The sequence below is a fragment of the Microcaecilia unicolor genome, chromosome 13 (assembly GCF_901765095.1).
Source record: "Microcaecilia unicolor chromosome 13, aMicUni1.1, whole genome shotgun sequence".
Taxonomy (NCBI): Eukaryota; Metazoa; Chordata; class Amphibia; order Gymnophiona; family Siphonopidae; genus Microcaecilia; species Microcaecilia unicolor.
The window spans coordinates 66,364,967-66,377,776 of NC_044043.1; the positions used below are offsets into that span (position 1 = coordinate 66,364,967).

At 44.1% G+C, this 12,810-nt stretch overlaps 1 protein-coding gene across 4 annotated transcripts in view; it reads left to right on the top strand.

Annotated features, from left to right (window-relative positions):
* The window catches only part of CLSTN1 (calsyntenin 1), a 136,175-nt gene that overhangs the window by 25,966 nt on the left and 97,399 nt on the right, over window positions 1-12,810 (top strand). For all 4 annotated transcript variants that reach the window (XM_030222495.1, XM_030222497.1, XM_030222496.1 and 1 more), the window contains one exon: window positions 8,267-8,475. In XM_030222495.1, the coding sequence (XP_030078355.1) occupies window positions 8,267-8,475 (209 nt within the window). The remainder of the gene's footprint in view (window positions 1-8,266; window positions 8,476-12,810) is intronic.

Genomic DNA, 12,810 nt, shown 5'->3' on the forward strand with positions numbered 1-12,810 from the left:
CGCCGTTTTCAGCGATGGCTGCGGAGACTGTAAAGTGCTGTTCTAAATGTGGCAAGCGCAAATCAACAGCGGGGCTCTGTAATTCGTGCTATACAGACGGTAGAGCTGGCCCGAGCATGGCGAGCGGTGATCTGTTACGCTCTGAGCTGGCAGCTGACGCCATTTTGGATTTTCCACATGGCGCGGCCTCCGTTGCGACGGAGAGCCCTGAATCCGGGGGGGGGGGGGGGGGGGGGGTCCTCTGAGTGAGGCTAATAATAGAGCTGATAGTCCTGGGCAGGATCCGGGCGGTCAGGGAGCGGTTTTCTCCCCTGATTTTGTTTTAATGCTGCATAGGGCGTACATGCTTAAAAGAGCTCTTCCACAGGGATCTTCGGACCCTCTGCCTGCCCCCCCCCCCCCCCCCCCCCGGTGGATCCTGGCCTTTTGGAGTTGGCTTTGCCTGTTTCTTATCCTCCTGATAAACGCAGAAGGGCTAATACCCCTTCTGAGTGTGGGCCGCCCCCCCCCCCCCGGTCGGGCTATGAGGATTCTGAGGGGTCTGGCAGAACTTCTTGGGCTGAGGAGCCAGAGTCGGGTGCAGAATTGCCACAGGAGCTTGATGATCCGTCTGCGTTGAGGATTTTCCACCGCGAGGAGCTGCCAGCGCTTATTTCAGATGCCTTACAAGCAGGGCTGTGGAGTCGGTACAAAAATCCTTCGACTCCAACTCCTCAGTTTATGGTACCTCCGACTCCTCAGTTTTTAATATGTATTTTTTTTTGCATGTTGACTGAAAGAGTGCAGCATGCAAGGCTGCATGTTAATGTTTGGGTTTAAAATCTGTGTCATTGTGACTTTTTATTTTATTTATTAAAGAAACTATAAATATCCTAAAGTTTAAAAAAAAAAACACACATAAAAAAACAAGGTTATGTTTATTGTTTTTTTTATCAAGTATAAAGTCATCATAGCATTAGCAAGTATAAAAATCTGGAACAACCACATCCTTTGGAAATTCTAGAACATCCTTTGGAAATTAGAACAAAATCAAAGTTAACCTACATAAACCAAAAACATTTGGAAAACCTAAAACAACTTATATATTATTTAAACTTGGCATATATAGCTGTAGAATAGCTGTTAAACATAATCCAAAATTAACTAATATATTGTTCTTAGAAACAGAATTGATTCTGCCAGATCCTCCTTCATAGAAATCCTTAAATCTGATTTGATTATTTTCAGTGCTGAAAACAGTCTTTCAACACTGACTTAGGTGGGTGGCATTGCTGTTACGGTTCTAGCTGCATCACTGACAATCTCTGGATAAACAATGATGGCTTCTTCTATAGTCAGTTTTGATGAGCGGTCAAACTTTTCCACTTCTTTTAATCCTTTAAAAAACTCTTGCATGAATTTCTTTATATGGACATTTACAGGTTGCTTTTCTATGCTTAACCGACATCGCTTTGCTTTTGAAGCTTCCATTTTGTCCAAATAGGCTTGAAAATTCTCTTCATTTGAAGAGGATGAACCTGAGTTACCATTACCACCAGTATTTATAGTTTTAGCTTCATCCAGTGGTTTATGAGTTTCAGGTAGCAACCCTTTCATGCGAACTGCTATGTCATAGAGTGCATGTTTTCCTGTAGCAATTTGGTCACTGCTCAACAAAATTCGGCTCATTGGATCAACATAAATAGCAGGTAAGAGAATTTGATTATCCAGCAAGAGCTCCTCTCTTTTCCTCATTGAAGATACAATGCCATCAGCAATTAACCCCCCACTTTTGTTAAGGTTATATATCAAGCCCTTCCATTCCAAGAAGAATTTACCTGGTGTTAAATCTTCATATTGCAGCTTCTTGGTAACAGCAAAAGGGTGAGAAAGTAGCCTTTCTAATTCTGTAACTTGAGCCCACTGGTTTTCTTTTAATGAAACATTTACATTGTCCAGTTCTTCAAGAAAGCCTTTTAGTTCAAGCAAACGCTTAATCATCAAGTAAGTGCTTCCCCAGCGTGTTGCTTGATCCAAAATGGCTCCTTTTCCAGCACGTCTCTTCAGAATAGCATCTGTTTTAGGGATCCTGGCTGCAATAGCTACTTGCCTCAACTTGCTAATTAGTGTAGCTGCATGACGATCCTTCAATCCATCTCTTATTGCTAGTTGCAGAGTATGAACAGCACAACGCATATGTTGAATGGTAATAAGCTTAGATGCTTCTTCAGCAATATCATCCAAACTTTCACAGCTTTCTTGAATTGCAGAACTGTCATCTTCTGATATTTGTATGCTGCTTTCTTCATCAACTTCCTTCATTTTTTCAATTGTGCTTAACATATTTGAAGCATTATCAGTTACATTACATAGAATGTGTTCCTTTTTAATTTCAAAATCTTCTAAAACACCTTCCACTAACTTCTGTAGATACTCACTGGTATGATGTGCCTGAGTGTCCTTTACTCCTAATGTCCGGGTTATTGTTTTTTTGTTTTCATCAGCAAATCTAACATTAATTGCAAAATAATTGACTCTGTGACGTGTGCATACATCCATTTTAATAAAGACAGAACGTCCCTTCAGACTTTTTCTTAGTTCTTCCTTCTTACATTTGGCCTCTTCAAGTATAAGTTTCCTTATACTTTCTCGTTCCAGAGAAACTCCAAGCTTTTTAGCCATTTCTCCATTTAAGCCTAAAAAGGCTGGTTGTGAAAAAAAAAGATAGTGGTATACTATTATTTACTGCCATTTCAACGATGTGGTTTTTGAATTTTTCTGGTGTCATTGTTATAGTAACTTTGTCAGCTGTAAAAAAAATCTTGATAGTTGTGTCTGACCTCCAGTAGATTTCTGATCTTTTATTGACCCTGAAGTAGATGGAATGTTTTCATTGCTATCTTTCTCATTCACAGCTTCTAACACTTTAGGATGGAAACGCTGCAAGTGTCTTTTTAAATTTGATGCTCTTGTAGGTGCATTTTTTTCATAACCACTGAAACTGCTAATTTTTGCATCACATGCTTTTTCACCATCATCATCTTCTATAATACATTGACATACATAATGTTTCCCATCTGTTGATATTGTAAAGTGTTCATGAACAGCAGACTTTGTCATGTTTCCTGACATTCTTTTTGCCATTGTGAATGGTGTGCCACTTCCACTAAAATATAAAGCTCTTCTTGCAGAGAGAGAGGAAGTTGAGTGGAGTCTCTCTGCTGCCTTATCTGTGTGTGCTGAATGATCTTCTCTTGGAGCTTAAGTTCACTATGGGGTCAGAGAGGAGGTGCTCTACAGCAGGTCAGTAAATGCAAAGGGAGACTGAGCAGAGGGAAGCTCTCCAGCAAAATAGTTCAGCTGGACTTCACACTAGTGAAACAACTAGGTACTAAGCTTTATTCACAGCAGAGAAGTACTTTATTCAAATGTATGAGCAGTCGGAGTCGGTACATTTTTGCCAATTCCAACTCCGACTCAATGTACCCAAAATTGCTGCCGACTCCGACTCCACAGCCCTGCTTACAAGCCCTCTTGATTGAAGATTCTGGGAGTGGCACAGCCTCCTCTGTTAATCCAAGGATGGCTAGTACCAGAAAGCCTGCTCGAGCCTTTCCTTTGCATGACTCCATCCAAGAGCTTATTTCGGCTCAATGGGCTGACCCTGAGGGACCTTTGAAGGTAGCCAGGGCTATGGGGCAATTATACCTAAAGTTGGATGCCCTGGTCACGGCTGTGGCAAAGAGAACTACCCTCCCTGCTGAAGGAGGTGTTGCCCTGAAGGATATTCAAGACCACAGGCTTGATTCAGCTCTGAAGCGGCCCTTTGATTTGGCAGGTCTCACTGTTCGGGCGTCTGCATGCAGTTGTTATGCTGCTAGAGCCTGCCTGGCTTGGTTACAGCAGGCAGTGGAACAGCCCGGCGATGGAGCGGAGACCTTATCTGAAGTGGCTCCGCGGATGGAGTCGTCCTTGTCCTTTTTGGCTGACGCCCTTTATGATATGGTCAGAGCTTCGGCTAAACAAATGGCTGTAGCAGTGGCGGCTCGCCGCACTCTTTGGCTACGACATTGGGCGGCGGACATGGCCTCTAAGCAAAGGTTGGTGAAGTTGCCCTTTCAAGGCCTTCTCCTGTTTGGTGAGGAGCTGGAAAACATTGTTAAAGGCCTGGGGGATTCCAAACCTCAGCGCTTGCCTGAAGATAGGCCGAAGCCTTCCTCTAAGGGTCAGGTGGTCCGCTCCTCTTACAGACCTCACTTCCGTGAAGCTAGAAGGTACCGCCCAGGCCATGCTGCTGGGTTCACTTCGGGTGCCCGCTTTCAGCAGAGAAACTCCTTTCGCTCGGACAAACATTCTGCATCAGCCGGTTCAAGGCCTGGAGTTCAGGGGCGACCCTCTCAATGATGGTGCGCCGGCTCCCTCCTCGTTTCCTGTCATCGGAGGAAGACTTTCCCTCTTTTTCGAAGAGTGGGCCAAAATCTCCACAAATCAGTGGGTCTTGGACCTGATCAGAGATGGATACCGAATAGAATTCGATGCCCCGGTGAGAGACGTGTTTGTGGAGTCCCGGTGCGGTTCTGCCGCCAAACCGGCAGCAGTAGAGGAGACTTTGCACAGTCTGTGCCAGATAGGGGCTGTGACCCCAGGGCCTTCCGCCGAACAAGGTCTAGGCCGCTACTCCATTTACTTTGTGGTGCCACGAAAAGGCGGGCCTTTAAGAGTGCAGCATTTTCACATGGAAACCCTGCGCTCCGTCATTGCGGTGGTACAGCCTAGGCCGCTACTCCATTTACTTTGTGGTGCCATGAAAAGGCGGACCCTTAAGAGTGCGGCATTTTCACATGGAAACCCTGTGCTCCGTCATTGCGGCGGTACAGCCAGGAGAGTTTCTCATGTCTCTGGACCTGAAAGAAGCTTACTTGCACATTCCAATTTGGCCCCCGCACCAGAAGTTTCTGCGGTTTGCGGTGTTGGGAAAAAATTTCCAGTTTCGGGCCTTGCCCTTTGGCCTCGCCACAGCTCCCCGAACCTTCTCCAAGGTAATGGTGGTAGTAGCTGCCTTTATCAGGCGAGAGGGTATCTGGGTTCACCCATACCTAGACGACTGGCTCATCAGAGCAGACTCAGAAAAAGAGAGTCATCTAGCTACAGCCAGAGTGGTTTCAGTCCTTCATTCTATGGGCTGGGTTGTCAATATGGCCAAATGTTACCTGACCCCCTCGCAATCTCTAGAATATTTGGGGGCCAGGTTCGACACAGCCTCGGGCTATGTGTTTCTTCCTGAACAAAGGCGGTGCAAGCTTCAAAATCAGGTCCGTCTGCTCCTGAGGATGCCCCGCCCACGAGCTTGGGACGTTGTCCAGCTGTTGGGATCGATGACGGCTACCTTGGAAGTGGTGCCATGGGTGAGAGCGCACCTGAGAGCTCTACAGTATTCTCTACTTCAACGATGGTCTCCAGTATCTCAGGATTATCAGTGCAGACTTTCTTGGCTTCCTGCGGCCCGCCTCAGTATGGAGTGGTGGCTCTCGAACAGCATGTTGCGGCGTGGAATGCCGCTGGCGCTCCTCGATTGGTGCCTAATGGTGACAGATGCCAGCCTGAAGGGCTGGGGCGCACATTGCCAGGGGAAGCATGCCCAGGGTCTGTGGACGCCCGACGAGTCGGAGTGGTCTATCAGCCGCCTGGAGTTGAAAGCGGTGTTTCTAGCTCTTCTGGCCTTTCAAGTGACCCTGGAAGGATTGGCTGTCCGAGTGATGTCGGACAACACGACAGCAGTGGCCTACATAAATCGACAAGGTGGCACTCAGTGCAGAGCTCTAGCCGGCAGGCTGAACAAATTTGCCACTGGGCCGAGCTGCATCTACAGTCCCTGTCAGCAGCTCATATTGCAGGTCAGAGCAACGTGCAAGCCGACTATCTAAGCAGGGATCAGATCGATCCAGCAGAGTGGGAACTAGCAGACGATGTATTCCTGCAGATATGTGCCAAATGGGGCAAGCCAGTGATGGATCTTATGGCGACCAGTTCCAATGCCAAAGTCCCGTGCTTCTTCAACAGACGGAGGGATCCTCGCTCTGCAGGGTTGGATGCCTTGGCTCAACCCTGGCCCCTGGGCTTGCTGTATGTCTTCCCTCCGTGGCCCTTGATAGGGCGAGTGCTCCTGCGGATTTGGCTGCATCCAGGAGAAGTGGTGCTCATCGCCCCGGATTGGCCCAGGCGACCTTGGTATGCGGACCTTCAACAGATGCAGTTGGAGGCTCCCTTTCCGTTACCTCTGGTTCCGCACCTGTTGTCACAGGGTCCGGTGGCCATGGAGGACGCCTGCCGCTTTGGTCTTATGGCATGGCGATTGAGAGGGCGCAATTGAGAGATAAAGGCTACTCAAATACGGTAATTTCCACTCTCCTGCAGGCTCGGAAGCGCTCCACTTTCGTGGCTTATGCCAGGATTTGGCGCCAGTTTGAAATCTGGTGTGTTTCAAGAGTTCTTTCTCTGTTGCGGGCTCCTGTCTCGCCGATTCTGGACTTTTTTGCAGGATGGTGTACACAAAGGCTTGGCCTATAATTCCCTGCGGGTGCAAGTGGCAGCATTGGCCTCCCTGCGTGGCAAGGTTGAAGGCGTGTCCTTAGCTGCTCATCCAGATGTGGCACGGTATCTTAGAGGGGTGCTTCGGCTCCATCCTCCCGTGCGGGCACCTTGTCCAGCTTGGAACCTGGGGTTAGTATTGAAGGCCCTTCAGGGGGCTCCCTTTGAACCGCTTCGGCGTGCTTCAGAGAAAGATTTGACACTGAAGGCCGTCTTTTTAGTGGCCATTACCTCGGCGAGACGGGTGTCAGAGCTCCCGGCGCTGTCCTGTAGAGACCCTTTTCTGCAATTCTCAGAGTCAGGGGTCACGGTTCGGACCGTGCCTTCCTTCATGCCTAAGATGGTTTCAGCGTTTCACCTAAAGCAGCCTGTTTTTCTTCCCTCGTTTGTTGAGGAGGAGTTTCCAGATTCATTTGGGCAGTTGCACCTTTTGGATGTGTGCAGGACTCTGTTGCAGTATCTGGGAATTACAAATTCTTTCAGGACCTCTGATCATCTTTTTGTGCTGTTTGCAGGTCCTCGCAGAGGGTCTTCAGCATCTAAAGCCACTATTGCCCTTTGGCTCAAAGAAGCTATCTTTTCAGCGTATCTGCTGTCTGGCCGGGCTCCGCCTGAAGCCTTTAAAGCACATTCCACAAGAGCGATTTCCTCTTCCTGGGCGGAAACTGGAGCACTATCTCTCCATGAGATTGGCAGTGCTGCAACATGGGCTTCTAAGCTCTCTTTCGCCCGACATTACAGGCTGGATGTGGCTGCCAGGAGGGATGCGCGTTTTGGAGCACAGGTGCTAGCGCGTGGTGTGGCTTGTTCCCACCCTATTTAGGGATTGCTTTGTTACATCCCATACGTAATGGCTTCATCTGCTTGATGACAAGGAAGGGAAAATTAGGTTCTTAACATGATAATTTTCTTTCCTTTAGTCATAGCAGATGAAGCCATGAGCCCTCCCTGTATGATTGTCTATATTGCAGTGATTCTGATTTTAGGTGCTGTTCTTGTTTCCTGAAGTTATATTCCTTCCTTGGGGAGTCGGAAAACAGTCTTCAGGATTCTTGTTACAGTTATAGGAGGATGAGTTCATTCCCTCCAGTTCATGTTTTGGGAGGATGAGTTTATTCCCTCCAGGAGGATGCAAGTATTCCCTCCGTTTATACAAAGTGGAGGACGAGTTTACTCCCTCCAGGAGGATGAGTTCATTCCCTCCTTGTTTGAGTTTATGCCCTTGTTAAGGGGCCATCGTTCGCTGTGAGGAAGTTCATGTTATTCCCATTGCGGTTTGCCATACTGCTTTGGAAGCTTCAAATACTGAAGAGGCAGTGGAGCTAGCTGGCCATGAGGCACTGTGAAAAGTTGAGTGCTCTCTATCTCCCCCTGCTGGTTGATGGACACAACCCATACGTAATGGCTTCATCTGCTATGACTAAAGGAAAGAAAATTATCATGGTAAGAACCTAATTTTCCCTTAGTGCTTAGGCAGATTTGAAAGGAATGAATGAATGAATAAATAAATAAATACATGTGGTTTCTTGTTAAGATAAATTTCAAACCATTAATAATCACATTTCCTAGACGTGTTGAATCACTGTGTGGCCTTTTGTAATATAGTGCCATAAAAGCATCAAGTGGATATAGTGTATATCTAAATTCTGTTTCTGCTCTTATATTGTACTAAAGGTTGGGTGTTTGGTTCTGCTTGCAGAGCAACAGTACACATTCAAGTGAATGATGTGAATGAGTATGCACCTGTGTTTAAGGAAAAGTCTTACAAAGCCACAGTCAGTGAAGGAAAGAAATATGACAGCATTTTGAAAGTGGACGCAGTGGATGCAGACTGCTCTCCTCAGTTCAGCCAAATCTGCAGCTATGAAATTGTAACACCAGATGTACCCTTCACCATAGACAACGACGGTGAGATTTCAGATTACTGCTTCACTAAATCTGTGTTCTTGACTAAATCATTTAACCATGCTTAAAGGCAAGGGACTGTGTAAACCACATACTTTGTCTTGTGTAGTGTTGTACAAACTTACAATTTGATATACGTATAACTAATTATTTGAAGTAGAAAATTTGGTACAAAAATTATTGGTGGCTGACTGAAGAGAATTGTGGCTATGAACAAGATGATTGGAAATGTAGAAGCAGTATCCGTGCTGTTAGTGGGTGCAAATAAATAAGCATTAAAATGCATAAGATTTGCAGATCACCAAGAGGATACAGCATTTTGGGCACATGTTATTTATGCTGGGATAACTGCTTGTGGGACTAGCTGGTACCTCCCATTTATATTTTGGTTCCTAGATTTACCTTAATTAAAATCATCTTTAATTCTTTACAGTAAACAAGATGGGAAGAGATTAAAGAACGTTTTTTTAACTAGCATAAACTCCTTTATTGTACTATGAAAGAATTGGGAATATGTATCAGTAAACAATGCAGATTCAGAATTTCCAGGGATAATACAGAAATTAAAGTATATTCTGATGTGAAGGCTTGGCAGTATATGTGTCGGGGGGTGGGGAGAGGAATAGGACTGTTACAGATGTGAGCAGTGGGGATTTGTGCTTATTTAACCAGGTTGATAGACAACAGGGAAAAAATTGTATTAAATGTTTGGATAGTCTTGATAGATGCCCTTTTGCTTTGTTACTGTGCAAAATGTAATTTTATTTTCTATCTAAAATTTTCTAGTCATATACATGTTTCTAAAAATCTTAAATTTTAAATATAACAGATCAATAAACATTGCCTCTTTGTGATTTACTACTACTACTTAACATTTCTAGAGCGCTACTAGGGTTATGCAGCGCTGTACAATTTAACAAAGAGAGACAGTCCCTGCTTAAAGATCTTACAATCTAATAGACAAGTGAACGGTCGGTCTGATAGGGGCAGTCAAATTGGGGCAGTCTGGATTCACTGAACGGTAAGGGTTAGGTGCCGAACGCAGCATTGAAGAGGTGGGCTTTAAGCAAAGACTTGAAGACGGGCATCATAATTAAAATGTAGTATCATAATTAAAATGTAGTATCTTCTCAACATCTATTAATTATCTCTCAACAACAAATGCACCACCCAGCCTTACAGCAGAGTGCCATCAGATATAAATTATTTCTCTTTAGCCTAGCCAGACAATCCAGGGGCATGGGTTATGCTCCCCTACCAGTAGATGGAGGCAAAGAACATCAATATGCTGATGTCTTCCTATATAAAATGAACAAAGAGAACTTGAGAAAAACTGGAAGCATGGCCAAGCATTTGTAAAACAAGTTTCTCTGTTATAAAATGTAAAATCTTTTATTTGGGAAAACAAATATTCCTTAGCCACAAATTAATTAAAATAAGAACCAGAAACAGTCAATCAAGAAGACAATCTAGAAATACCCATGTCAGATATAGGCAGTGAGTGGGGATAGGGCAGGGCCTGAGTCCTTAATTGACAACATTCAGAAAGAGAGAGCAGTAAAATAGTATTAAAATTTGTTATAACACCCTATCTGAGTAAACAGGTCAGGGCAGTTTACAAAAACTAGAATACAAATAATACTATTAAAATAAATATAGAAAATAGGAAAAGAAACAGAATTCCATTAAAAATAGAAAAGATAACATATGCAAAAGAAGGCAAACAGGACTAGATACTAGATATTATATCAGATATCCTGGTCAAGAAATAAAACCCTACTGAGAAGTAGTACCAAATGTACTAGAGAAAAAGTGTGTTTTTAGCAAAGCCTTATATGTTTTCAAAGAGGGTTCTGAACGAGTAGAAGAGGATAAATCATTCCACAGTTTTGGTCCAAGTAAAAGGCAGAGTGTCGAATAGATTCTAGATGTGCAGATTTTGGGGATGGGAGAACTAAATGGCGAGAATCCAGTTAACGTAAAGATCTTGTAAGAGTGTAAGGGATAATCAAGAATGAAAGATAGGAAGGTAGACCAATGTGATGTGATTTATGAACCAAGCAGATAATTTTAAAGTAATATTGATAGGGGAAAGGCAGCCAGTGATGTTGTAGAAACAAAGGGGTGACATAATTAGAATGCTTGGCCCTACAGAGGAAGCAGGCAGCCGAATTCTGAAGTGTTCTTAGTCTTTTTAGCTGAGAGTGTGGGAGTTCAGAAAGCATAGAGTTACTGTAATTGAGTTTAGAAATGACAAAGGCATGAACCAGAGTGTGTAAAGAGGGAAAGTCAAAATATGAACAAATGGAATGGAGTCTGCAAAGAGAGCAGGAATCTGATTTGAGGACAGAACAGAGATATTGGGTGAACAATCGTTGTGAGTTTAATATGACACCCAGGTAACGAAAAGAATTGACTGATTAAGCTGATCGATTGAAAAGGGTCAGAGGAATCGAAGGAATTGGAAAAGAACCAGTGATCCAACAAGTAGTAGTCTTATCTGGCTTAATGACTAGCTTATGTTCAGTAAGCCATGACAGAATAGAGTTGCAGATAATACAAATCTTAATATCTAAATTTAATAAAAGATATCAAATGCCAAAGAATAAAGTAACAAAATTAAACAGTGCAAACTTCAGTAAATATATACAGGTCTATTAGGCAACTGAATTAAACTGGATTTTAAAAAAGTGTCAGTAGATGATGCCTGCCCTTCTATAGAGGCCTGCAGCCAATTGGCCTCCTTTTTTTCTTGCCTCTCCCACTTGCCTGCATGCCTGTAGCTCATCTCTCTCTCTCTCTCACATGCATATCTTCCACCTCTCCGCTGACTCTCAGAGAGCTTGTTGATTTTGCTGGCTTATGAGACTGGGAACTACAAGGTCAACAGGTTCTTCATGAACCTCAGGTTGCTCCAACTGTCTGAGAGCTCCTTAGCTGCACAATTTAGTTGGAAGGCATGGAGCAGAAGGGGGGTAAGGAAACTGATGAACATAGGAGTAGTGGAGGGAAGGAATATACTGGGCTAGAGTGCAGAGGTGACAAGGGTGGCCCATCCAGAAAAGTGACATGTACCACCCCAATAAGTGAAATTGACGGTCAGTGAGAGGTTTTTCTCACAGTGCATTCAATGTATAAATTTTGAAATGATGGAAAAGGGAGTGAAGCCCAAGGAAGGGCTGCTGGCTACTCTTATTGACAAGTAATGCCTTCACGTTCCTTCATGGATGATATTTACAGATTTTAAACTGTTATTTCAAACACAAATACAGCCAAATTATTTCCATAGGTTTGTATGAGGTTTAGTGTTAAGAGTATCTAGCAGTATCTCTTAATTTAAACCTGATCACACACATGTCTGCTATAAAGATAACCACCTCAACTCACAACAGATTCAGCAACATTTTGTAACACCATGTCTGATGCTATGTTTTTGGTTTTTTTTTTTGTAATTTTATTGAAATATAATGCAGTGGAATAATACAACATCTTAACCAATCATAACTTAGGTTCACAATAATAAGCATAAAAGATACCAACAGATAACTGACATTTCTTTTATCGCAACATGCCCGTCCACCCCTTCCCACCCCCAGCTCCATCTAGGATTTTTGCGGAGCAGGTTCGGGGTGAGATGACCTTAGAACATATGGGTCCCAAATGCGGTGATAGGCTAGTATACTACCTGTACGTAACGCTGTGAGTTTAGACATCAGATGGATATAATCCAGCTTGCATAATATCACAGATATGTCAGGTAAAGACTGTTGTTTCCATGCTGCCGCCAATACTAATTTACTAGCCACAAACACTTGCGTAACCAATCGGTGAGTGTTCACGTTCACGCCCTGCGGTTTAACATGCAAGAGACAGTGTTCCATTTTCTTGGGATAACTGATCTCAGTCAAACTAAACACACATTTCAAAACTTTGGTCCAGATTTCTTGTGCAGAAGGGCAAGACCACCAGATGTGATACATATCTCCCTCCTCCCCACACTGGCACCAGCATAAGGCTGATCCCACCTTGAACATTCTAACTAATCTTTTGGGAGTATAGTACCAGCAATAAAGTATCTTTTGTCCGTTCTCTACCAGGGAGTTAGACACCGATACTTTAAGCAAGGATTTGAATACCCTTTCTCACTCTGTGTATTCATAAGAGATCCCCAATGCCTTTTCCCACTTCTGTAAATAAGAAGTAACAGGTTTAGTCTGCTGGAGCAGTGCCTTATAGATTCTCGATATCCCCCCTCTCCCCCCCCCCCCCCCATCGGCCATCGCCTGCTCCAATTGCGTTTCCGTTAGACTTAAAGCCCCCTTTGCTTGCTTAAGGCTA